The 24,270-nt window shown below is 47.8% G+C and overlaps 1 protein-coding gene across 1 annotated transcript in view; it reads right to left on the bottom strand.

Annotated features, from left to right (window-relative positions):
- The window catches only part of LOC146829606 (G protein-coupled receptor 83-like), a 125,917-nt gene extending 101,885 nt beyond the window's left edge, over window positions 1–24,032 (bottom strand). Inside the window, exon 1 of the mRNA XM_085606703.1 lies at window positions 23,585–24,032. Coding sequence (XP_085462829.1) covers window positions 23,585–23,944 — 360 coding nt within the window. The 5' untranslated portion in view covers window positions 23,945–24,032. The remainder of the gene's footprint in view (window positions 1–23,584) is intronic.
- Window positions 24,033–24,270: the final 238 nt, after the last annotated feature.

The raw sequence follows: 24,270 nt of genomic DNA, 5'->3' as shown, positions 1-24,270 counted from the left end.
CAACAGGTTGGGCGACCGTTGCGTTATGAAATGTGTCGCACCGGCGGCCCAAGGGGCTTGTAAATAAGCCCCCAAGTTCCTACAGTGTCTACATACAAAGTGCTCTTTTCACTGCACAGGCTGATTTCGATGTTTTCCATAGACAAGCCAGGTTGTAGGCCATGGGAGCATAAGTTCCTCAGAACCTGGAGCCTGCTTCCTTCCAACTCGAACAATGGCTTCTGGAATACTTTTCAGGCACATAAACATGAACTGCTGCCCAGGTAAGATGGCTGGACTGTGACAACTCTGTGCTGATTAGTTCACAGTTGTTATTGGTCATTGTCTAGTGAACAGAATGAAAGTGACTTTGACCCGCTTGCTGATCAAAACGCAAATAGGCATGGTAAAGACCAAGAAGAAGAATTATTCTGTGTGGGCCCACGCGTGAAGAGGACTGAAGGGTGCCTTGCTCTCCACCTGTGCTGAGAATTGGAAGCGTTTTCTAAGTTTCTACTGCCTAGCCTTCTGTTTTGTCTTGGCAACATAAATGTCAACCCAAGTTAGTAGAGAAAATCTCAAAACAATTACAATAAATGTTTCTTTAAAAAAAAACACTTACATTCTTAAAATTCATGTAACTCCAGCAACATTGCTTTGAAATCCCCCCACACGTGTCAGCTGTGAGAAGTTGGCATGGTATATGCTGTCCACTAGTTCTAGTGGGCACCTTGCACCTGTCCAAACAACCCTTATTGATGATTAGGTTAAAGACAACCTTTATTGAAAACTATCCTAGAAGTAGCTATGGAGAGCAGCCTTCAGGCTAAGTCTTGAGGAGTGTAAAGCAGCGTGGTTTACCAGATTAAAACCTCATGAATGACTAAATGAAAGGAGAACCACACCAGGTTTATAAATAAAATATATGTATTTATTTCTAAACACTCTCTACTAACCTCTTTATGAAGCTAGAGAGCAAGGCACACAATCATACAGTTATTAAACGACAGTAAATAGCACCATATACAATGGGCCCCAGGGGGAGACCAAACCATATATTAAGAAAGTGGTATAAGAACCACGACTTGACCAGACACAGTGCCTAGAGCACGTAGAATCGCTGGACCCCAAGGAACCACCCAAGGCAGTGCCACATGAGACCCACGGGGGACGTGGGCAGTGTGAGAACACAGCCACCAGCCCCGCACTTTGATATTTAGACGGTTCTAGTGTTGTAAATTAAAGCAGAATGTGATTAAGCATTTACTGAAAACATTAATGCTTCCCCTTTAATCGTGTTTTCCTCCTCATGTTGGCCGAAGTCCGGACTCCATTTTGTATTGACATGCTGCCATGTGTTCACCACGAGGAGAGTCCGACCTCTGTGTTAGTTGCTCTTGTAATCTGCCTAGCAACAGTTTATAAATAGTCCTCTTGTCCATCTGGCGCATGCCCAGACTTGACCACATCTGTTATAATTAGCTTTGCTTGACCATGTGTTTTCACGGGCCTAAGGAGTGTGTTAACTCCGCCCATGTATTGATTTGGTATCGAGAATGACCCTAAATGGTAATGTTCTCCGACTTCATGTGGTATCCACCCACTCATGAGCCCCTCTGTTGTGTATAAAAGGGGACTGTGTACGCAAGTTCTGTGTGCTACTCCTTGCAATACTGAAGAGTGTTGTGTGGATTGTAGGACCACCCTTAAGGGTTAATAAACGTTGTCTTTGTACTTTGCAGTTTCCGTGCCAACTTCCTTATAGATTTCGTTACAGAAGAGCGAACCCTTGTCTCTTGCGGGCCTAGCTGGGGCTTGTATTCATCAATTGGCGCCCGTCACGTGGGGCTCATCGGCGACTCGGATGCTCGAAGGACTGGTCGCGACGAAGGTGAGGAGTTTGGCCGGGGACGTGATCACTGCCAGCGGCGTCTTAGCCCTGGCATCCCGAGGTTTTTTCTTCCTTCCCTTCCGAGCTGACCATCTGGGTGGCGCCGGTCATCGACTGAGACCTCTTCTGTCGGTCCTGCCGTGAGAGCCGTTTGGGCGATTGTGGAGCTTGGCAGTTGGAACCTGGACTCTTGATTGGTAAGAACCGTTGTACGGTACTTGCTCCGAGTTTTGAAGCCTGGTCTGGCTATTTGAGTTTGATTGATGGTGACTAGTCATATTTTTGAATTTGTCTTTGTGAAAATATATGCGTTGCAACACATATAGGCAGGTAATGTGGAGAAATTTCTCCGGAGCTGTGTAAACTTGGAACGGCGCAACGATTAAGTGCCATTTTTACTTGATAATACTGCATATTTTGCATTATTCCTAGCATGCCTGCTTTTAGCGCACTCCGTAAGTGGTGCTGCTGTTTGGGTAACCGGTTGAACCTCGAGGAATCTGCTCCAGCTCCCCCAGAGGGGACTCCTAATAGGGATATGTACGTGAAGCATGGTCTTTCTTCCATAATGTACAGCACGTTGTGGAGGAAATATACCAAGAAGGATCCTGAGTTGCGATGGCCTTTGTATGGATCGTTTGATATACGTAAGATTGAGTATGTGGAACAGTGTATGTGTAAGCGACGTGCTCGTCAGGATATGTTTGAGTGTGTGCGATTATGGGTGAAGGAAGTGCGTGAGCGAGAGAAGCGTGAGAAAGCGCTGTTTGATAAAGAGCAACGGAAGAATGATCATATGCGAGCGCAGGAAGCGAAGCATCGGGAGGACAAAGAGCAAACGGACAGACAAGAGAAAGAGCGTAGGCTACAAGTTTCGGGTCAATATGTTGTTCGCCAGCCGCTTTATCCTGTCCTTAATAATCCTGATGATGATTTTTATTTGCTAGATCGCTCTCCGCCCCCTTATGTTGGCGCATCCGCTCCGCGGCCGCAAGATTCTGACCCGGCTTTGGGTAAGGTAGACACACGGTCCATGCTGCCGGCCGAGCAAATGGCTGAGCTTCGGCAAATTTCCTTCCGTGCGCTTAAAGGCAAGGTATCCATGGAGGACTTATTTCAAATTTGGGGGCCATGGCAGGAGAGAGATAAAGTGTATTTTTTGGGTCATTTCGCGGATGAAGTGATTAATGCTTTCCGAAAATATTCTCATGTTTTTGAGCCTGACGAAGTGTCTTCGGATGCAAGAGCAATACGTAACGGTGCTTTTTCTCCCTCTAAGGCTCCTGAGGCGGCTCGGCGGCTGTTCGCCTTACGGGACGAGGTGCTGGCCCTTCGAGAGAAAGCACGCCAACGAGCGGAGGAGGAGAAGCGGTCGGATTCAGTTGCGGCAGGGGGCCACCCATCCGCCTCCCAGTCAGATAAGGATAATGTAGTGCATGCTAAACCGATGCGAGAGGCGGCACCTTTGTATGTCCCTCCGAAAGGAGCAGGGACTAGCTCGGACATTAACTCTGCCGATGCTAGGGGATATTTTGTGTATAATTGGGTTTATACTCCTTGGCATAGGGCCGATGTTATGGCGTTAAAGAATGCATTGCCTGACCCCCGCAAGAATCCAGCGGCCTTCTATGAAGAAGTCGAGGGGGCCTTGAATTCTTGCATTATGACCTTAGCGGATATAGATCTGTTCTTTGGCCTTATTCTACCACCGGACACGTGGCGGTCTGTCCGAAAGGTGGATGATGCAGTTGCTTTTAAGGCCCGGTGGTCTGAGCTTGAGGATGAGGATAGGGAACGGAAGCCCGCACAGAAACCACCCCAGAATATTCTAGATCTCCCTGCTGCTATTGTGGCTAAATTGAAAACAATAATCCCCCCTAAAAAGATTGACTGGAATATGTTAGCGGCATGTAAGCAGAAAGTTGATGAGTCAGTTGCAGATTTCTTCACGCGCTTCGAAGAAACGTTCCATGACTTTAGTGGCCAGTCGCTTACCGACGACACAGGCCGCCACCTTTTCGCGGACAAATATGTGGCCAATCTGCTGCCGGCAGTTGCGGCCCGGTTAAAAGCGAGTGAAAGTTCTTGGTCCTCCGCGACACCGACGGCCCTTCTGACCATCGCTCAGTATTATGAGCGTCAGGAGCACGAGGCGAAGGGCCAGGAGGAGAAGAAATCGAAAGATCTCAAAACCAAAGTGATGTTAGCACAAGTATATGGCCCGCCCCGCCGGGGTAATAATAATAGGGGAAGGGGCGGATCTTATGGTCCCCCTTCGGGCCGATCTGATTTGAATAAGAACCAATGTGCGTACTGTAAGCAGTTGGGCCATTGGGCTAGGGAGTGCCCAGCATTGCGTGCTTCGCGGCAGGGGCACACTCCGGGTGGCCAGAGAGGTAGAGGGGGCTTCTCGAACTTTAGAGGAAATTCTAACGATGATGTCCGTTTCGGCACTGCTGGGCAGCACCGAGATAGCTCAAACGTTTTCGATCGCCAGCATCAGTATCATGTATCGGACATCGATCATTCGGGATATCATGATTCTCAGCATGCATAGGAATGCGTAGGATGGGGGTCCGAATCAGTTGAGGTGCCGGTCGATCAGACGGGTCCTTATGTATCGGCTGAGGTTTTAGGTTCTACTGATCAGTTCCTAGTGGATACAGGAGCGACACGTAGTGCATTGTCTAGGTACTTGGTTCCGGGGGCTCCCCCATCCGGCTCAATAGTTACATCGGTAGGGTTTGACGGTACACTCTCCCGAAGCCCTCTTTCACAGCCCCTTGCGTTTAAAGTTGATTGTTTTTCTGCGCCTTGTCCGTTTCTGCTTGCTCCGTACACACCGGATAACATTATGGGCCTTGATATGTTAAAGTACTTTAGGGCTACAATTCGTTGTTCCCCTGAGGGTGTGAGGGTGATTTTAAATGACAACTACCCCCGATCTGGGCGGATGTGTACGATCTCAGAGGATGTGTTGTTGGCTACCCTCCCCCAAGCTTTATGGGCGACTTCGGACACAGATGTGGGACAAATGGTGATTCCTCCGGTCCACATTAGTGTCCAGGAGGGGGCGGTGCTACCACGCCTCCCACAGTATCGTATTTCCCAGGAGGGCGAGGAAGCTCTCATACAGATTGTGCAGGATTTGATCGCAGTAGGAGTAGTGGAAGAAGTTCCCTATAATATCTGTAACAGTCCGATTCTCCCTATTCTGAAAAAGGACACGGATGCAAAAGTCTATCGGTTTATAATTGATTTGAGGGAGGTAAATAAGATCGTGATACCTCAGTACCCGGTGGTTTCCGATATCACGACGTTGCTTACCTTGGTTCCGCCTACGGCGACCGTGTTCTCAGTGATTGATTTGAAAAATGCCTTCTTTTCTATTCCCATTCACCCTGATAGCCGATTTCTTTTTGGGTTCACATTAAACAATAGATCTTATCGTTTTTGTAGAATTCCCCAAGGCTATACAGAAAGCCCTAGTATTTATAGTCAGGCCTTGAAGCGACAGTTGGATTCCTTTGTTTTACTCGAGGGGGTCGCCCTCATTCAATATGTCGATGACATCCTGTTGGCGGCTGACACCCTGGAGTTGTGCGAGAACAGCACGATAGCCTTACTTTCCTTTTTAGCATCCCACAATCACAAGGTCTCTAGGAAGAAATTGCAATTCTGTAGACCAAAGGTGACTTATTTGGGTCACCTTTTGTCTAAGGAGGGGCGTGCACTCACACCAGATCGTATCCAAGTAATCTTGGACACACCGAGGCCATCCACGCAGAAGGATGTGCGTGCATTTTTGGGCCTCGTTTCTTTTTGTAGACAGTGGATATTGGGGTTTTCACACATAGCTAAGCCATTACTAGCGCTCTTGACAAAAGACACGCCTATCCCAATCCCTTGGTCAGATGAGTGTGATGCTGCTTTTCAGCAATTGCGACAGGCCCTTTGTTCAGCACCAGTGTTAGGGACCCCTGATTATACAAAACCCTTTTCGTTGTATGTGCATGAGAAAGATGGATGTGCATTGTCAGTCTTAGTACAGATGCACGGCGACAAGCAGCGCCCTTGTGCATACTTTTCGGCTGTACTTGATCCTGTCGCCCGAGCATTGCCGGGGTGTTTTCGCTCGGTTGCGGCGACAGCTGTGTCAATACGGCAGAGTGAAGGAATTGTATTGTCCCATAAACTGTTGGTGTTAGTTCCCCACGCTGTTGATGCCCTGCTTAATCAAACAAAGACGCAGCATTTGACCAGTGCCCGTTTAACGGGATATGAGTTGACGCTTTTAGCTCCTCACATTACGTTAAAAAGGTGCGTGACGTTAAACCCGGCTACATTGTTGCCATACCCCGAGACCCAGCCTGAGGCGCAGAAAGCGCATGATTGTATTCTTGTGACTGAGGAACAAACAAAGGGTCGTATTGATCTCCAGGATACGCCCTTTTCAGATGTAGATGGAGAGTTGTGGGTAGATGGATCATGCCTGAAGCTACCAGATGGTACGACTTCAGCAGCATATGCAATTACCACGTTACAGACGATAGTGGAGACAGCACGCATACCGCAGAAATCAGCTCAAGCGGCGGAACTGATAGCGTTAACACGAGCGTGTGAGCTTAGCACAGGATTGTGTGTGAATGTTTACACAGACAGCCGCTATGCCTTCGGAGTAGCGCACGATTTCGGCCTACTCTGGAAGGAGAGAGGGTTTCTAACGTCACATGGGGTGCAGATAATGCATGGGGAGTTAGTCCACAATCTTTTAACTGCATTGACATACCCAAAGAAAATTGCCATTGTTAAGTGTAGCGCCCATAGGAAAGTGGTTGATAAGGTTGGAGAAGGGAATGCGTTAGCGGATCGAGTAGCACGGGAGACTGCGATGCAGCCCGGTACTACTGCCATGTATGTAGTGAAGTCACAGGTGGAGAGATGGCATGATGCGAAGGAGGAAGTGCGAGAAATACAAAAGACCGCTTCTGACAAAGAGCGGGAACAATGGGCTAGCGAAGGAGAACTGGATGACGAGGGTTGCTGGAGAAATAAGCAGATGGATAGATGGAAATTACCCACGGCTTTTGTACAACCTATGGTCCAGATGGCACATGGGCTAGCACATGTTGGAGCTTCCGCGATTGTGAAATTGCTTACCCAAGTCTGGGAGCATCCAGAGATTGCTAGCACGGCAAAGAGGGTGGTGCAGACCTGTATGATCTGTCTGAAGTATAACCCAGGGAAAGGCACGCGAACTCCAGCAGGAGGATTTGCGACACCCACTGCACCCTTTGAGGTTCTGCAGATGGATTACATCCAGCTTGAGCGCTGTAACAATTTGAAGTATGTTCTAGTAGTGGTTTGCGCCTTTAGTAAATGGGTCGAGGCGTACCCTGCGAAAGACAATACTGCAATGACTACAGCGAAGCTATTGCTGAAAGAGTTTTTCCCCCGATACGGCGTCTGTAGACTTCTGTGGAGTGATAATGGCCCTCACTTTGTAGCGGATGTTATAAGGTATGTCTTGAAGGGCCTAGGCATCACCCAGAAGTTCCACGCCGTGTTCCACCCTCAGTCTGCAGGACTAGTCGAGAAATATAATGGTACACTGAAGCTTAAGATCGCCAAAATTCAAGCTTCAACGTCTTTGACTTGGCCAGACGCTTTGCCACTGGCGTTATTGTCAATTAGGTCGGTGCCACACTCTCGAACCGGCCTTACACCCTATGAGATTGTATTTGGACGCCCAATGAATATTTGGGGTCCACCAAGACCTAAGGCTGTGTATGATGTACCTTGTGTGATGATGAGTGATTATCTGGCACAGTTAACGGATAACTTGGTTTCTATTCATCAACAGGTCCGAGAGGCGCTCCCTGATCGGTCTACCGGTGAAGGACATGGTCTCCGGCCTGGGGATCATGTCATGCTGAAGGTTTTCGACAGAACGAACAGTTTGGAGCCGAGATGGGTCGGACCTGAGCAAGTTCTTCTTGCAACGAGGACGGCAGTGCGAGTCTCGAACAGGAAGAATTGGATCCATTCCTTGCACTGTCGAAAGGTACCGCCCGGATTGGTGGAATCTGCCGTGCTGACCGATCAACGAGACATCTTAGCAGCAGAAACAGGCCGTGCTGCAGAGCCAAACGACACTGAGGAGCTCTTTTCGGACCACACGACTTCTGGAGGAAGGCGATATCATCTGCGACCAAGGAAGTGAGGTTTCCAGTACCGGGACATACTGTCAGAACGGCCCTTGGGTTAGTGAAACGGAGAGCCGATGAGGCAAGGGGGGGGGATCAGCCCTGCATTAGTGTAGCGACACCCGTCTTGGCCCGCTGGTGAAGAAATCAACCGCTGCCCAAGGGGAAGAGTTCTGACAGACTCTTAGTTTCAGGAAGATACCAGGGTATTGTTTCCTTTGACATGGAGAAGAAGAAAATCCTTTGTGCGTTGGGGTTCATACTAACAGTAGCTATCGTTGGTATAACCACATGGTTCGTGGAGGAGGCAACTCCTGCCCGAGAGACACTTGTGTTGACGACTCCAGTGCCTGCGGAGCACTACTTTTATACATTGCCATACCAAGAGTTGAAGCATCGACAATCCTATTTGAATAACACTTTTATTCAGATGCTGCATCACACCCACGTTGCTACGAACGCTACGAACTGTTGGATATGTGGGATGATGCCAGCCCATCAGAAGAAAGGAGGTACGCCATTCATACCCCTTCCTTTCTCTCACAATGGCTCTTGTAGAGCATGGTACACTCTGTTGTTTGCCACTCGAAAACCGACAGTGGGACGATTGCTTTTCAGACTTAATAAAGAATGTCATCAGGACAGAAATGGATATCCACAAGCAAATGGAACAATTTGGGAATGGGAAGAGTACCGACCGGACAATGAATCCATTCCCTATATCTTCACGAATACCAGAGACACTGTGGGAAAGGAAAAATTTGTGATCCAAGTGGCCCAAGCCCAAGCGGACCTGTGTGTCCAGAGTGTGGGTTTTATCCCTGTTGGTGTCAGTGATTGTATAACTGTGTTAAACATTGATGGGTTAAATAATAGCACCTTCCTAGCATCCCATAATACCTATTTTGTATGTGGAAATAAAGGTTATTACCGTTTGCCGGCTGGGTGGTCTGGGGTATGCTATGTATCATTCCTATTACCTCCTGTATTTCTAGCACCCGCGTCATACCATAAGGATTTGAAATTGCTGAATAATGTGACTATAAATAGATATAAACGTACTCTATCTATTAATGAGGTGGATCAAACTGATACTAGCTTGCAACAGTATATTGATTTCAACTTAGGACTGTTTTTCTTTGTTGGAGCTGCTTTGAATAGTAGGAAGATCCGGAGATTAACGAGAGTGGTAGAGGCTGTGACTAATCAGACTGCTGCTGCTCTTGGGAATCTTACGGAAGAATTACAGATAACCAGGATTGTTGCATTGCAGAATCGTATGGTATTGGATGTGATGCTAGCTGATCGAGGAGGAGCCTGTAAAATTATTGGAAGTAGCTGCTGTGTGTTCATCCCTGATCATACGCCATCCGTTTATAATGCCATTAATAAGCTGCATAAAATAGCAGCTGAAATCCACACAGAAAACAGCACTTGGTCCTTTTCTGGATGGTTTTGGGCGTTGATTACTGCCTGGGGTTGGAAGGTTCTAACTGGTCTCTGTATTATTGTAGCAATTCTGTTCCTTTTTTGTATGTGTATTCAATGTGGACCATTGTGCTGTTCCGTATGCATTTCATTTTGCATTCCAGATAAGAAAGCTATTGCCGATGTTACCCGCCAGAAGGGTCTAGCTAAAGAGGTTAAGGGAATGATGATAATTGACATATACGATGATTATTCTTGGAAACCGGATGTCTTCAGTAAATGCTGAAAGGGTCGTCTGTTGTAAATTAAAGCAGAATGTGATTAAGCATTTACTGAAAACATTAATGCTTCCCCTTTAATCGTGTTTTCCTCCTCATGTTGGCCGAAGTCCGGACTCCATTTTGTATTGACATGCTGCCATGTGTTCACCACGAGGAGAGTCCGACCTCTGTGTTAGTTGCTCTTGTAATCTGCCTAGCAACAGTTTATAAATAGTCCTCTTGTCCATCTGGCGCATGCCCAGACTTGACCACATCTGTTATAATTAGCTTTGCTTGACCATGTGTTTTCACGGGCCTAAGGAGTGTGTTAACTCCGCCCATGTATTGATTTGGTATCGAGAATGACCCTAAATGGTAATGTTCTCCGACTTCATGTGGTATCCACCCACTCATGAGCCCCTCTGTTGTGTATAAAAGGGGACTGTGTACGCAAGTTCTGTGTGCTACTCCTTGCAATACTGAAGAGTGTTGTGTGGATTGTAGGACCACCCTTAAGGGTTAATAAACGTTGTCTTTGTACTTTGCAGTTTCCGTGCCAACTTCCTTATAGATTTCGTTACAGAAGAGCGAACCCTTGTCTCTTGCGGGCCTAGCTGGGGCTTGTATTCATCACTAGGGCCAGCACCCATGGGAGCATCAGAGTACTCGTGTTACCTCACCCAGGGAAGCTGGGTGCATAGGTTTCAAATAGTGTCGGGAATCATCATTGATTTCAATGGCATTGTGCTGCAAAGTTCTGGTGCTGTGGAAAGGAGAAGTGTCCAGGGTGATCCAAGTCCGGATCAAAGGTGTGAAGAACCTGAAAGCAGAGGGGACAGAGTCTGGGTCACTTGCCAGTGACCAGGGGCATGATAGATGAATGCCCACCGATGTCGGGTGTTTCAGGTGCGAAGAGGTGAAGCTTGACTCCACTGCCACGGGGACCAGGAGGTGTCGACGATGACCACAGTCTGCAGGCCCACGAAGGATATCAAGTGCTGGGAGGTCAGTGTCCGGATTGAAGACCAACAAGCCTTGGCAATGGCAACCCACGCGGTGAGAGAAAATGGCTTTGGTGTAGACCAGCAAGGTGCTGTGGACTCCCCAAGCAATGGAGAGTCAAGGAACGTCTGGAGCAACCAGGTAAGCCAATTGAAAGTTAAATTACCCTTCTCAGGGACCCACAAGTTGACGTACAAGGGATCGCAAAGGGACCTCAACAGGAATCACTAAATGCCAGCCCACGGGCCATTCGATGAGTGTAGGCCAGTAATCTTCAGTGAAATCACTATTCGGGGTTTGGACTACAAGTAGGTCAAAGCACCGTCTCAGGGATTGACAAAAAGCATATGCTGCTGAAAATGGTTGCTGTGTCCAGGGATTCGGGTTGCGTAGTCTCCATGAGGGATACAGGCCTCAGACTTGCTAAGCACGCAGATCGACCTCAGAGACCATGGGAACCCACCTCCTGTGTTGCAATCTTCTTCTGAGTCCTCAGGAGCTTCGGAGATGCAAACCGGACAGATGCTTCTTTGGTGCCTACCAAGCATGGGAGTAACTCCTTTACTCCAATGGAGATTCTTCAATTATCTAGTTCAATGTAGGTCATCGAAGTACTGGTTTCTGTAGCAGAGTTTCGTCCAGGCAATATTTAAAGTCCTGTAGTCAGGGGTTCCTACTTTATACCCAAGAAAGAGGTGGGACAAACTTTGGGGACCCACCTATGGGAGCAAAGTCTCCACAGTAGCAAAGCCACCACAGCAGCTACACATACAGCTGTGCCTCACATGGAGGTCTTAGTACCAAAACGGACGGCTTCAACTGGAGCCCAGACACGATGGGGCATATTTACGTGCCCCTTGCACCGCTGGAGCATCACTCCAGTGGCGCAAATCACAAAATCATATCTATGAGGACACACAAAGCCACTATGCGTGACTTTAAATCGCCTTATGGATATGGAGTAAGGCAAGGCACTGCAAGTCGCTGCGTGCCTTACTCTGCGCTCGGAAGGTGTTCCATGGGCATTGCGGTGAATTTTCCCACGCAACACCCATGGATTTTGATACTTCCCCAGATTGACAAGCGCATGTAAACCTGGGGAAGTGCCAAAACCTTACGCCTCCAGAGGTGAGGCGTAACAAAGAGAAATATCTTTACTTCTCGTTTTTTCCTCTTTCTCTGTGTGCTGCTGAAAACGCCTCTTAAGATTTTTTCTATGCAGGAAGGTGCGCCTTTCTGCACTAAAATAATCTTGCTGACAACACAGGCACCCTTTTATCATGGTACAAGGGTGCCTGCGTTGACGTAGGCTGCCCAAACGGTGTCAGCACAGGAGGAACAGACAGGAATACACCTTATTGCATAAATACAGTGGATTCCTGACCTTTCACTTTGGCGTAAAAAAGTGCAGCAAGGTGACTCGCTGCGATGCCCTATGCCAAATCCCCATAAATGAGGCTCCTTGTACTTGAGTTTGAGGATTCTTATAGGTTTCAGCATACTACTTTGTGCCAATAGAAAGAGAAAACACTAGTGGCCTGATATACAGTGTGGTGGGCTTCCCACCGGCCTGCTATATCTGGAGGTACCCTCCTGCCTGGGGAGGACCCCACTGTGCTGCAGGTGTGCTGTAGACAGGCCTGAATGCCAAGTGGGTGCCAGGTTTCGTTGGCCCGCTCTATTTTTGTTCTTTTTACCCAAATAAACTTGTTGATCTGGAATTTAATTGCATAACGCAAACACTGCCTGCACATAGAGGTCTTTTGAAGATTTTCTTGTCTGGGTCCACAATGGTTTGTGGGTAGCAGGGAAATTCCTTGGCCGTCGCCCCTCCCTCGATTGGGCAGAGCGAGCAGTACTGTGATCTGGCAGCCTGAGGGTCGGCAAGCAGAGAAGTCTAGACTTTTCAACAGTGGCGCAGGCTGAGGCCCTGTTAATCCCATCGCACAGATCTCTAAATGATGCCCTTAGTCCCAAGGTAAGCATCTTTCCTGGTGCAACGTCCAATGCTTGCCTCACCCTGCTCTTTTGCAGCTAGGATCTGCACATAGGCCCTGCTAATCTGCGACCCATGACTTCGATTCGCATTTTATTATTTCTTGACCCTTTTGCTGTAAAACTTTATAAATGCATATCACGTTATCTTTATCCACTTCAAATCATTTTTGTCTTATTTCATTTATTACAGTTTTACATTTTCCCAATTCAGTTTGGAAGTATTATTGCTTACATTTTATAATGTAACATTATTTTGCAGCAACTTAAATACTCCGCTTTCACCTCACTGGGAAACAAAACTTCCTGCTTGTGCCATGGTCACCGAGAATTGAACATGGAACTGTGATTTAGCTTAGCCAAGATACTGGGCTATTGATGAGGTGGAATTCCATAATTAATGAGTCAGCATTTCACAAGGGCACATATGGTGCATCACCATGCACACGACTGCCGGAGTCCAGGCATTAAAGACAACCACCCACCAACTGTTAGCCCATTCTCCAATCTTTTATAGCATAAGCAGCCCCAGCCAGGCATGAACTTTCCATTCTTACACTCCATTTGTGTAGCCAATAGATGTTTTTTAAATATTGGTGCTTTGCTATTGACTGTTTAAAACAGTCCAGGCTGCACTGTTCTCAGTCGCTTTTGGTTTCTTCCTTTCTAGAGTGGTACTGTAGGCCAAAAATGACAGCCGCAAGCATTCGCCAGCATGTGGGCCATTTGCAAACTTTCCACCTATCATCCTTTGTTGTTTGAATATGACACTCTAAGTGTGACTGGTATCCCATATGTGGGTCCACTGCTCACTATACCAAAACTGGGTTCCATACTCACTATGCCATAGGTGGGTCCCATGCTTACTATGCCATAGCTGGGTCCCTTGCTCACTATGAAACAGCTGGGTCCCTTGGTCACTATGCATCCCTAGTAACCTTGCTCGCTATGCCATATCTGGGTCCCTTACTCACTTTGCCATAGTTGGGTCCCTTGCTCACTATCCCATAGCTGGCTCCCTTGCTCACTATCCCATAGCTGGGTCCCTTGCTCACTTTTCCATAGTTGGGCCTGTTGCTCACTATCCCATAGCTGGGTCCCTTGCTTACTTTGCCATAGTTGGGTCCGTTGCTCACTATCCCATAGCTGGGTCGCTTGCTCACTTTGCCATAGTTGGGTCCCTTGCTCATTATCCCATAGCTGGGTCCCTTGCTCACTATCCCATAGCTGGGTCCCTTGCTCACTATCCCATAGCTGGGTCCCTTGCTCACTTTGCCATAGTTGGGTCCCTTGCTCACTATCCCATAGCTGGGTCCCTTGCTCACTATCCCATAGCTGGGTCCCTTGCTCACTTTGCCATAGTTGGGTCTGTTGCTCACTATCCCATAGCTGGGTCCCTTGCTCACTATCCCATAGCTGGGTCCCTTGCTCACTTTGCCATAGTTGGGTCCCTTGCTCACTATCCCATAGCTGGGTCCCTTGCTCACTATCCCATAGCTGGGTCCCTTGCTCACTTTGCCATAGTTGGGTCTGTTGCTCACTATCCCATAGCTGGGTCCCTTGCTCACTTTGCCATAGTTGGGTCCCTTGCTCACTATCCCATAGCTGGCTCCCTTGCTCACTATCCCATAGCTGGGTCCCTTGCTCACTTTTCCATAGTTGGGTCTGTTGCTCACTATCCCATAGCTGGGTCCCTTGCTTACTTTGCCATAGTTGGGTCCGTTGCTCACTATCCCATAGCTGGGTCGCTTGCTCACTTTGCCATAGTTGGGTCCCTTGCTCATTATCCCATAGCTGGGTCCCTTGCTCACTATCCCATAGCTGGGTCCCTTGCTCACTATCCCATAGCTGGGTCCCTTGCTCACTTTGCCATAGTTGGGTCCCTTGCTCACTATCCCATAGCTGGGTCCCTTGCTCACTATCCCATAGCTGGGTCCCTTGCTCACTTTGCCATAGTTGGGTCTGTTGCTCACTATCCCATAGCTGGGTCCCTTGCTCACTATCCCATAGCTGGGTCCCTTGCTCACTTTGCCATAGTTGGGTCCCTTGCTCACTATCCCATAGCTGGGTCCCTTGCTCACTATCCCATAGCTGGGTCCCTTGCTCACTTTGCCATAGTTGGGTCTGTTGCTCACTATCCCATAGCTGGCTCCCTTGCTCACTATCCCATAGCTGGGTCCCTTGCTCACTTTGCCATAGTTGGGTCCCTTGCTCACTATCCCATAGCTGGGTCCCTTGCTCACTATCCCATAGCTGGGTCCCTTGCTCACTTTGCCATAGTTGGGTCTGTTGCTCACTATCCCATAGCTGGGTCCCTTGCTCACTTTGCCATAGTTGGGTCCGTTGCTCACTATCCCATAGCTAGGTCACTTGCTCGCTTTGCCATAGTTGGGTGCCTTGCTCACTATGTCATAGCTGGTTCCCATGCTTACTATGCCATAGCTGGGTCCCTTGCTCGCTATGAAATAGCTGGGTCCCTTGGTCACTATGCATCGCTAGTACCCTTGCTCGCTATGCCATAGCTGGGTCCCATGCTTACTATGCCATAGCTGGGTCCCTTGCTCACTATGAAACAGCTGGGTCCCTTGGTCACTATGCATCGCTAGTACCCTTGCTCGTTATGCCATATCTGGGTCCCTTACTCACTTTGCCATAGTTGGGTCCCTTGCTCACTATCCCATAGCTGGGTCCATTGCTCACTATGCCATAGCTGGGTCCCTTGCTCACCTTGCCATAGTTGGGTCCGTTGCTCACTATCCCATAGCTGGGTCCCTTGCTCACTTTGCCATAGTTGGGTCCTTTGCTCACTATCCCATAGCTGGGTCCCTTGCTCACTTTGCCATAGTTGGGTCCCTTGCTCACTATCCCATAGCTGGGTCCCCTGCTCACTTTGCCATAGTTGGGTCCCTTGCTCACTATCCCATTGCTGGGTCACTTGCTCACTATGTCATAGCTGGTTCCCTTGCTCGCTATGACATAGCTGGGTCCCTTGCTCACTATGACATAGCTGGGTACCATGTTTGCTATGCCATAGCTGGGTCCCTTGCTCGCTATGCCATATCTGTGTCCCTTGCTCGCTATGCCATAGCTGGGTCCAGTGCTCGCTATGCGATAGCTGGGTCTCTTGCTCACAATGCGATAGCTGGGTCCTATGCTCGCTATGCCTTAGCTGGGTCCCATACTCACAATGCCTTAGCTGGGTCCCTTGCTCGCTATGCCTTAGCTGGGTCCCTTGCTCGCTATGCCATAGCTGGGTCCCTTGCTCACTATCCCATAGTTGGGTGCCTTGCTCACTATGTCATAGCTGGTTCCCTTGCTCGCTATGACATAGCTGGGTCCCTTGCTCACTATGACATAGCTTGGTAACATATTTGCTATGCCATAGCTGGGTCCCTTGCTCGCTATGCCATAGCTGGGTCCCTTGCTCGCTATGACATAGCTTGGGTCCCATGCTCGCTATGCGATATCTGGGTCCCATGCTCGCTATGCCTTAGCTGGGTCCCATGATCGCTATGCCTTAGCTGGGTCCCATGCTCACAATGCCTTAGCTGGGTCCCTTGCTCGCTATGCCTTAGCTGGGTCCCTTGCTCGCCATGCCATAGCTGGGTCCCTTGCTCACTATGCCATAGTTTCCAAACTGCACGTCACTGATGAGGCCAAGCAGGCTACAGCTGGGCTGAGTCTGCTTGCGTTACCGTCCAGAAGGTGTCTGGTTGGACGGTCTGGGCTAGACCATTGATATTACAGCCAAACCAATCTGATTGTTTTTGGTTACTTACTCCCAGTCTAGAGTGGAACAACGAGAAAAAAAATGATTGATTTGAATCAGGTCATGTGACTGATTGTGGCTGAGAGTTTTTTACCTCTTTGCATTTCACATTTTCATCCTTGGTAATGAGAATACAGCTCAAGATAAGATGCGTCTGTTCGATTTCCTTCTCGAAATAAGTGGTGCAGAGTTTGGCCCTGATTACAGGCTTCGTGGTACTGGTGGGGTGCAAACTCTGCCTATGAAATGTATGTGACTGTGCGCTAACACCGCGCCAGTGCTATGTAGTTGCCACTTATACACCGAAGTGTGGAACTGGATTCACAGGATGGAAATCCACATGAATTCCCATTTCCTGTAGGGGTTTAGTGCACACATTTACAACCTGCTTCGAGCACCTGCTTCCAATACGGGGTAAATGTATGGCAAATGGCGGCAAAGTTGGTAAATGCTTGGGCTGTGTGGGGTTGGTTGTGGTGTGGGAAGTAAGGAGTAGGGAGAATCAGATTGTGGAACGCTGTTCCATTTAGAATCAGGCACAGTGGAATTACATAGAATGATTGTGTTCTGCCTGTCTATTAATCAAGGCCTAGTGTGACATCACAAGGACCTTTATTTAGTGCGTCCGCACTGGCAATACAGCATAGATTCAGGGGCATGGCATTCCTTCATTTGAATATGGCCACGCCCCTTGTACAAGAGTGGGTGCTCACTCCCTCACCCGACATTGAGAAGGTGACGGCATTGCACAAGGGGAATGTCCATCACAGTAGCTGCCTCACTAACACATGGTCTCTGGTGTAATCTGAAATTATGATCGTGTTACAGCCACTTACACGAGCGCACTGCTCTAAGAAACAAATCACAGAAGACAGGCAGTCTCCAGACCGGCACCCAGGATCTCGAACAACATCCCACCACAAGCGAGGCTCCCTCCTCGATTCCCCCACTTCAGAGTGAAGATCAAACACATCTTTACAGCCACTCTGAATCTACCAGCGAAAGGAAATCCGTTAGTCGTCTAGAAACAGTGTCCAAAATGTTAGTTATGAGGGACACCCTCCCTGTCCTGAACCTAGAATCCATGGGCCCCGTTTTATATGGAGCACTCCGTTTCTCATTAGCTATGCCCACAATACACGTGTCAGTATCAAGTACTGACAGAGCTAGGGGATTTAACTTTTGGGGTGAAACGAAAACAAAGTACTAATAAGAAAGAGAGCGCGAAAGAAAGAAGAGACAGAGAAAATATGGAGAGCGCGGGAAGGAGCGAGAGAGAGAGGAACAACATACAAAAATATTACTGCAACAATTTTTGTTACGACCCTAAATGCGACCTTCTGAACGATCACTGTCTTCATAATGGGTCAGTGGGGGCCATCTTGGGAGGGACGGACTAGTCTTTTGGCAGAGCTTACGAACAGTATAAAAATAGAGCTAGGGGGCCGCCGCGCAGCGGGCGCGCCGGTGGCGCGCCAAAGGCAAGCCCGTCTGCGCCCGTCGGCGCCAGTTAGACGCCAGACATGCTGCCCTTTTTAGGAGGGATAATGTAACTTATGCACGGGAGGACCTGTTGAAGTTTAGGAATCTGGGGAGTGGTTGCGGGCAGGTCTGTGGGTACATCGTTGAGGGCCCTTTTTGCTATCTACGATGTGGTTTTCAAGCTACACATACTCTACCCTCTTGCCACCACCTTTCCAGGTCGAGGAGGCATACTAGCATATTCAGCCTGAATTGTCCTTGTTTAGCTAAACATCATGCTGATGTTTTTGACCTGTATGAGGAAGCCTCCTCGGACGTCCTCTTTCTTACTGAGACATGGCTCACTGATGCTATGGCAGCTGAACCAGGCCTCGCGCTTCCTGCAGGTTATAGCATCCTCTCACTTAATAGAGCATCCAGAGGTCGGGGTATAGCGATTATTTTTAAATCTTGCTACCCATTCTCTTTTATTGGTCACCGGCTGCGAGAGTGCACACTTTAAGGTCACCTTGAGCCCGAACTACACTATGTCTGGGCTCTTAGTCTATCGGCCTCCGGGGCCATCCCTAGGTTTTGATCCCGGTCGATCAGCTATTAGCACTCTGCAGTAGGATCAAGTCGGGATCCCCCGTCGACCCACTTAAACCAGACCAATTCAAGAAAGTATTGCCGACAATCTTATCTTCCTTGAACCAGGTGATAAATGGGTCCCTTATTACAGATACTGTGCCCAGGGCTTGGAAACAGGCCAAGGTAATTCTGTTACTTAAAAAACCTGCGCTCGACCCAGCCAAACCAGAAAATTACTGCCCCATCTCCCTGCTTCCCTGGGTGGCAAAGATTACGGAGGCATATGTGAAGTCACTTCTGTCGGATTTCTGGCCTTGAATAACATATTGGACCCCTCCCAGAATGACTTTCGACCAGGTCACAGCACGGAGTCAGCTCTCCTGGCCGTGACAGAACATCTTTGGTCAGCAATGGATGAGGGGCAAACGTCAGCGCTGATCCTGTTGGACCTGAGTGCCGCGTTCGATACTGTGTCTCACGACATACTGTTGAGACGCCTCGTGGAGGTAGGAATTACGGGCTTGGCTCTGGAGTGGCTAGCCTCATTTCTCCAGGAGTGTGGTACTATACTCAAGTAATACTCCAGTGGTGTGGTACTCTACTCAAGTAACACCCCAGCGCTGTGGTCTTTCACTCAAGGAAAACCCCAGCAGTGTGGTACTCTACTGAAGTAACACTCCGGTGGTGTGGTACTCTAATCAAGTAACACTCCAGTGGTGCAGAACTCTACTCAAGTAACACTCCAGTGGTGTGGTAGTTTACTCAAGGAACAGCCCAGTGGTATGGTAGTTTACTCAAACAACACCTGAATGGTGTGATAGTCTACCCAAGGAACACCCCAGTGGAGTTTTGGTCTACTCAAGGCACATCCTGGTAGTTCGGTTGTTTACGCAAGGAACACCTCAGTGGTGTGTAGTCTATCCAAGGAACACCCCAGTGATGTGGTGGTCCACTCAAGGAATACTCCAGTGATGTGGTGGTCCACTCAAGGAATACTCCAGTGATGTGGTGGTCCACTCAAGGAATACTCCAGTGATGTGGTGGTCCACTCAAGGAATACTCCAGTGATGTGGTGGTCCACTCAAGGAATACTGCAGTGATGTGGTGGTCCACTCAAGGAATACTCCAGTGATGTGGTGGTCCACTCAAGTATACTCCAGAGATGTGGTGGTCCACACAAGGAATACCCCAGTGATGTGGTGGTCCACTCAAGGAATACTCCAGTGATGTGGTGGTCCACACAAAGAATACTCCAGTGGTGTGACATTACATCCAAGCACTCCCTTGCTCTGCACCAGGAGTATAAGCTAAGGTTCTCCAAAAAACCCTCACTTATTTTAGTAAAAGAGACATGGTGGGGTATTTTTAAACTGTCTTATTAGGGGTAAATCATGAGACAGGGGCTGCACAGTCATGTCAGTTCAGTATCACTGGGAAGGCTCTGAACTGATTGTGCATGATTCTTCGATTGAGCTCGGGTACAAACTTGCATCTGTCGATGGTGAATGGGGGATGAGGGCTGTGAAGGTGTAGGCAGGGGCACCAAAACAATGTATGGGAATGGACGTAAGAGAAAGGAGGTAGGGGCACTCATGTTCAGGCTGATGTGGGGTAGGCAAAAAGAGACAGTCTGGACATGTTTTATTGTCAAATATGGTAACAGGAGGGGCTGATGTGCCTCTGGTTCCTATGGGTAAATTGAAAGATTGGAGCATATCTAGCAGGGGAAAACCGAGGAAAGTGGCAACCCAGGTGACGTTTTTGGAGTAAAAGCTGAAATGATCTTTGCATAGATAAGAAACGCACATATCACTTTATGCCACATGTCAGGAGAGATTATAAGAGACATAACTGAACAAGTTGCAGATGTTCATAGAGAATAAAAGTAAACAATACAATGTAATATATTTCATTATTGTGAAGTGGGAAGACAAATAATTGGGAGAAACATATAAAACTATGAAAGTGAGGTGAAACATTAACATGCTGGAGGCGTGAAGGGAGAAGGGCAGTGGTACCTTAGCAGAGAGGTGGATAGAAATGTACTTACTGTAAATAGTAAAGGCAACAATTTTAATAAGATACATTAAGAATAAAAAGCAATAAATCAACAAGGACCAGAAATTGGATAGAAAGTAAGGATCAACTAAATTATTTACAAAAGTACAAAAATGTTTTATTCATAATCAATTCAGTAAAAGGGAAATTCAATCATACAATACCAGTCATGTCTACAGTCACACTCTCATACCATCCACATAGACATTTGAAAAGAGAATGTCGTAGACGAACACTAGTACAAAAACTTATTTAGATGTTTGTTTAAATAGACAAATAATGTGGCACAATAACGTTTCACTGTTGTGTTCTACGCGCGTTTCGGCACTGAAGAAATGCCTTCATCAGGAAAGGCCACAATCCAACAACGGTGATATCCTATTATCTCGAGAATGGTTGCCCTGAAATGTCTCTTAGTAGTTTGACATAGACTCTGCTTTGAGCTACTACATTCATGACTTGATATAAAGGTCATTGGATGAGGGCATCTCAATGGTAGGTAATTCACTCATGAAAAAGGGGGGTTTCAATATAATAATGATTAATGAGAAGGTTAAGTCAATAATGAGGGATGATATTGTATTCTTATGTGTATCTGTATGGAAATGATCGACATACAGATATCTGTTGATCGAGAAAAGGTCCTTGTTGATTTATTGCTTTTTATTCTTAATGTGTATCATTAAAATTGTTGCCTTAACTATTTACATTGATGACTTTAGCAGTGCCTTAAGGAACTTCCATTATATTAGCAGGGGGCCACTTTCTTTGCACTATACAAGTGTACTTACCCCACCTCACGACAGCAGTGAGGTCTGAGAGCTCAATAATACAGCTCGTTTATTACACCGGGAAATGAGGGCAGAAATATTTCATATCAAAGTGGATCACCACAAGGGGGCGAGTCAGCACGTCAGTTCATGGGCAGAGGGAAGGTACGGACTCAGTTAATAAGCTTTGCTCTAGCAACGAGATGAAGTTAGGGACGCTTGCTGATGTGTCTTGTCAGTGTGAAGACTGAAGAGGGAAAGTGAAGATAAGGCAGACACAACATTCCACCATGTTAAAGCGTCCTTTCCTAGAAATGGCTATTTCCGGGGTCACTCTGGGTGTAAGACTAGACTCAATGGTGCCCCCCAGATAGGAGCAGAGAAATGAGGAGGGGGCAGGGGCATGAATACTGCGTGCCATCAAGTAAGACTAATAATTAAGGAGTAATGTGCCATTATAGGCTAGTTGCCCCTGCACAGATAAGCCAGTGATAGAAACCCTGAACGTGTGTCAAGTGGCCAAACTGTCCATTCACGGTCACTCTGAAGTACACATCTCAAAGGCTAACTGGGGAAATATGGCAGTCCTAAAAACCTGCTATGGTTAGACCAACCATGAGAAAGTACCTGAATAAACCCCATCTGTGCAAAGAGAGGGGCAAAATGCCATTTGAGTATGTCTCGTCAGCATGAAAGGGGCGGCAAGGGGCATTTCCTAATCTTTACCATTGTAAGTGGAAGAGGTCAGTCAGTACTAGACGGATCTTTACCACGGAGTGCCGGTGCTCGGCACTATGCATTTCCATGGGTATATAAATTATATTGCACATAGTGCAGTCCTAGTCACATATCCCACATCACACATTGCCTCGGTAATCCTGTTCTGCTCTATGTACAGCACATCGTGTCTGCTCTGCTCCACCTGCAATGCAAGATATTCTCTGTAAGGCACTCTACTACTCCTTGGGGCTAGGTGTGTGCCACATGAAATACACACGAACATCAGACACATATAAAACACTGACAGCAGCCTCAACACATCTTTCTACTGATGAGCGGTCACTTGGATATGTTTTTCCAATGTCTCAATGCCATATATCAGGACAAAATTAAAATATTTTTAAAAACATGGAGGCATACTTACAAAGATTTGGAGTAGGGCAGCGCCGCAACTCATTTTGTTGCGCTGCCCTATGCCAATTCAAAAGGACTGAAATGCACAGTATTTGCAAGATATGGCACATTCCTGCCGCCCAAAAAGTGCAGCCGTGAGCCAACGCTGGCACACTTGCACCATGGTGCAAGGGTGTCTGTGTTGTTGGTATTTGTTTTTGTGGAGTAAGGGGCACCCTCCTGCACAAAAACAATCATGAGATGCGTTTTCCTCCTTCTAGTTGTGCTGCAGAATGCACCACGCATGGAAAGAGGAAAAAAACAAGGAGAAATGTAAAAGTTTCTCAGCAGGCATAAGTTTGCGGTGCTGCCCCAGAATCACCCTATGTTGCAAATCTGGGGCAGTGTCAATATCCATTGGTGTTGTGTGGGAACACCCATGGTGCGAGCCTCCCGTCCCAATGTAAGCCAATGCTGCAACTTGCGCTGCATTGCCTTACACCTTATCTACGAGGCCATGAAAAGCCGCACAGGGTGGCTTTGTGTGGCCTTGCTGATATGGCCCTGCACTGTGCGCCATCGGAATGTAAAAAAAGTGATGTTTCGGCGCTATAAGGGGCTTGTAAATATGCCCCATTGTCCCTTCTGCATCACATATTTCCCCATAGACACAGAGGGGCGTATTTACAAGCCCCAAACTGGGTAAAGGCACTTGTACATTAGGCACATAGCTTCTGTGCTGAAAGTTGAGTGAGCAGCTGAGATAAATCAGAAAGCAATGGGCAATCAGACTAAGGAATGTACATATTCTGTGGGTGAATGTCGGGTACACTGAGCGCATGCATCACCAGCGTAAGGACTGAGGACATTTAGAAAAAGCTGAATCTCAACACAGCAGCACTGAGGCGATCACGCATGCGCAATCTGGGTCGAATATTCAAATGAGACCAGGGCACCGAATATCCCTGGTCACAGTAGTGTTAACACTGGTAAATGGACCACACTGATGAAGAGTGAATATATAGCTGTGGGGTGAGGGGGGGGGCACAGAGCTGACTTACCAGGGTGAAGGGGGTGTTCAGAAGAGTGATCATGATGTCAGCGACGGCCAGGTTGACGATGAAGAGGCTGGTGGCCGAGTGCATGCGCTTGTTCTTGATGACCACGTGACAGACCAGAAGGTTCCCGAACAGGGAGATGAGGATGATGACGGAGTAGGCCACGATGAGCAGCGCCTTGACGGTCGAGCTCTGGGACTCGGCCTCATACTTGCTGTTCTCAAAGTCCCCGAGGTTGTCAAAGAAGGAGGAGATGTTGGAGTCCTCGTAGAGACCAAAGAGGAAGTCAGTGCCGTTCGCCTCCTTCGTGCGCCGGAAGGACTTTGAAGCGTAAGGGAGCGAGAACCAGGCGTGCCGGGTCATCTTTACAAGAAAGCTAACCTCAGCATCAACTGCCAGGAAGAAGATTCAAGGCACTTGGCAACTTCTCATAGCGCTAATGTTTGTTGGAATCGGATGATTTATGGGGGCTACTTCCAATTCTAATCCGCAATTTTAAAAGAAAGTTGGAGTTTCAAAACCTATTAAAAGATACACAGTTGTGTTTGAGAGCGGTTTCCGGTCCAGTAAGTTTGCTTCGTCTTTGTTATGTGTTCATGTAACTACCGAGTGCCGACAAAAGCGCTTTTTAACAGTTTGCAGTTACGGATTGCAACTTTACCAGTCTGGTGCGCCAGCTCAACCCTTAC

The sequence above is a fragment of the Triturus cristatus genome, chromosome 5_2 (genome assembly GCF_964204655.1).
Source record: "Triturus cristatus chromosome 5_2, aTriCri1.1, whole genome shotgun sequence".
Taxonomy (NCBI): Eukaryota; Metazoa; Chordata; class Amphibia; order Caudata; family Salamandridae; genus Triturus; species Triturus cristatus.
The sequence above is the reverse complement of the archived record's forward strand: the minus strand, read 5'-3'. Positions and strand labels throughout refer to the sequence as shown.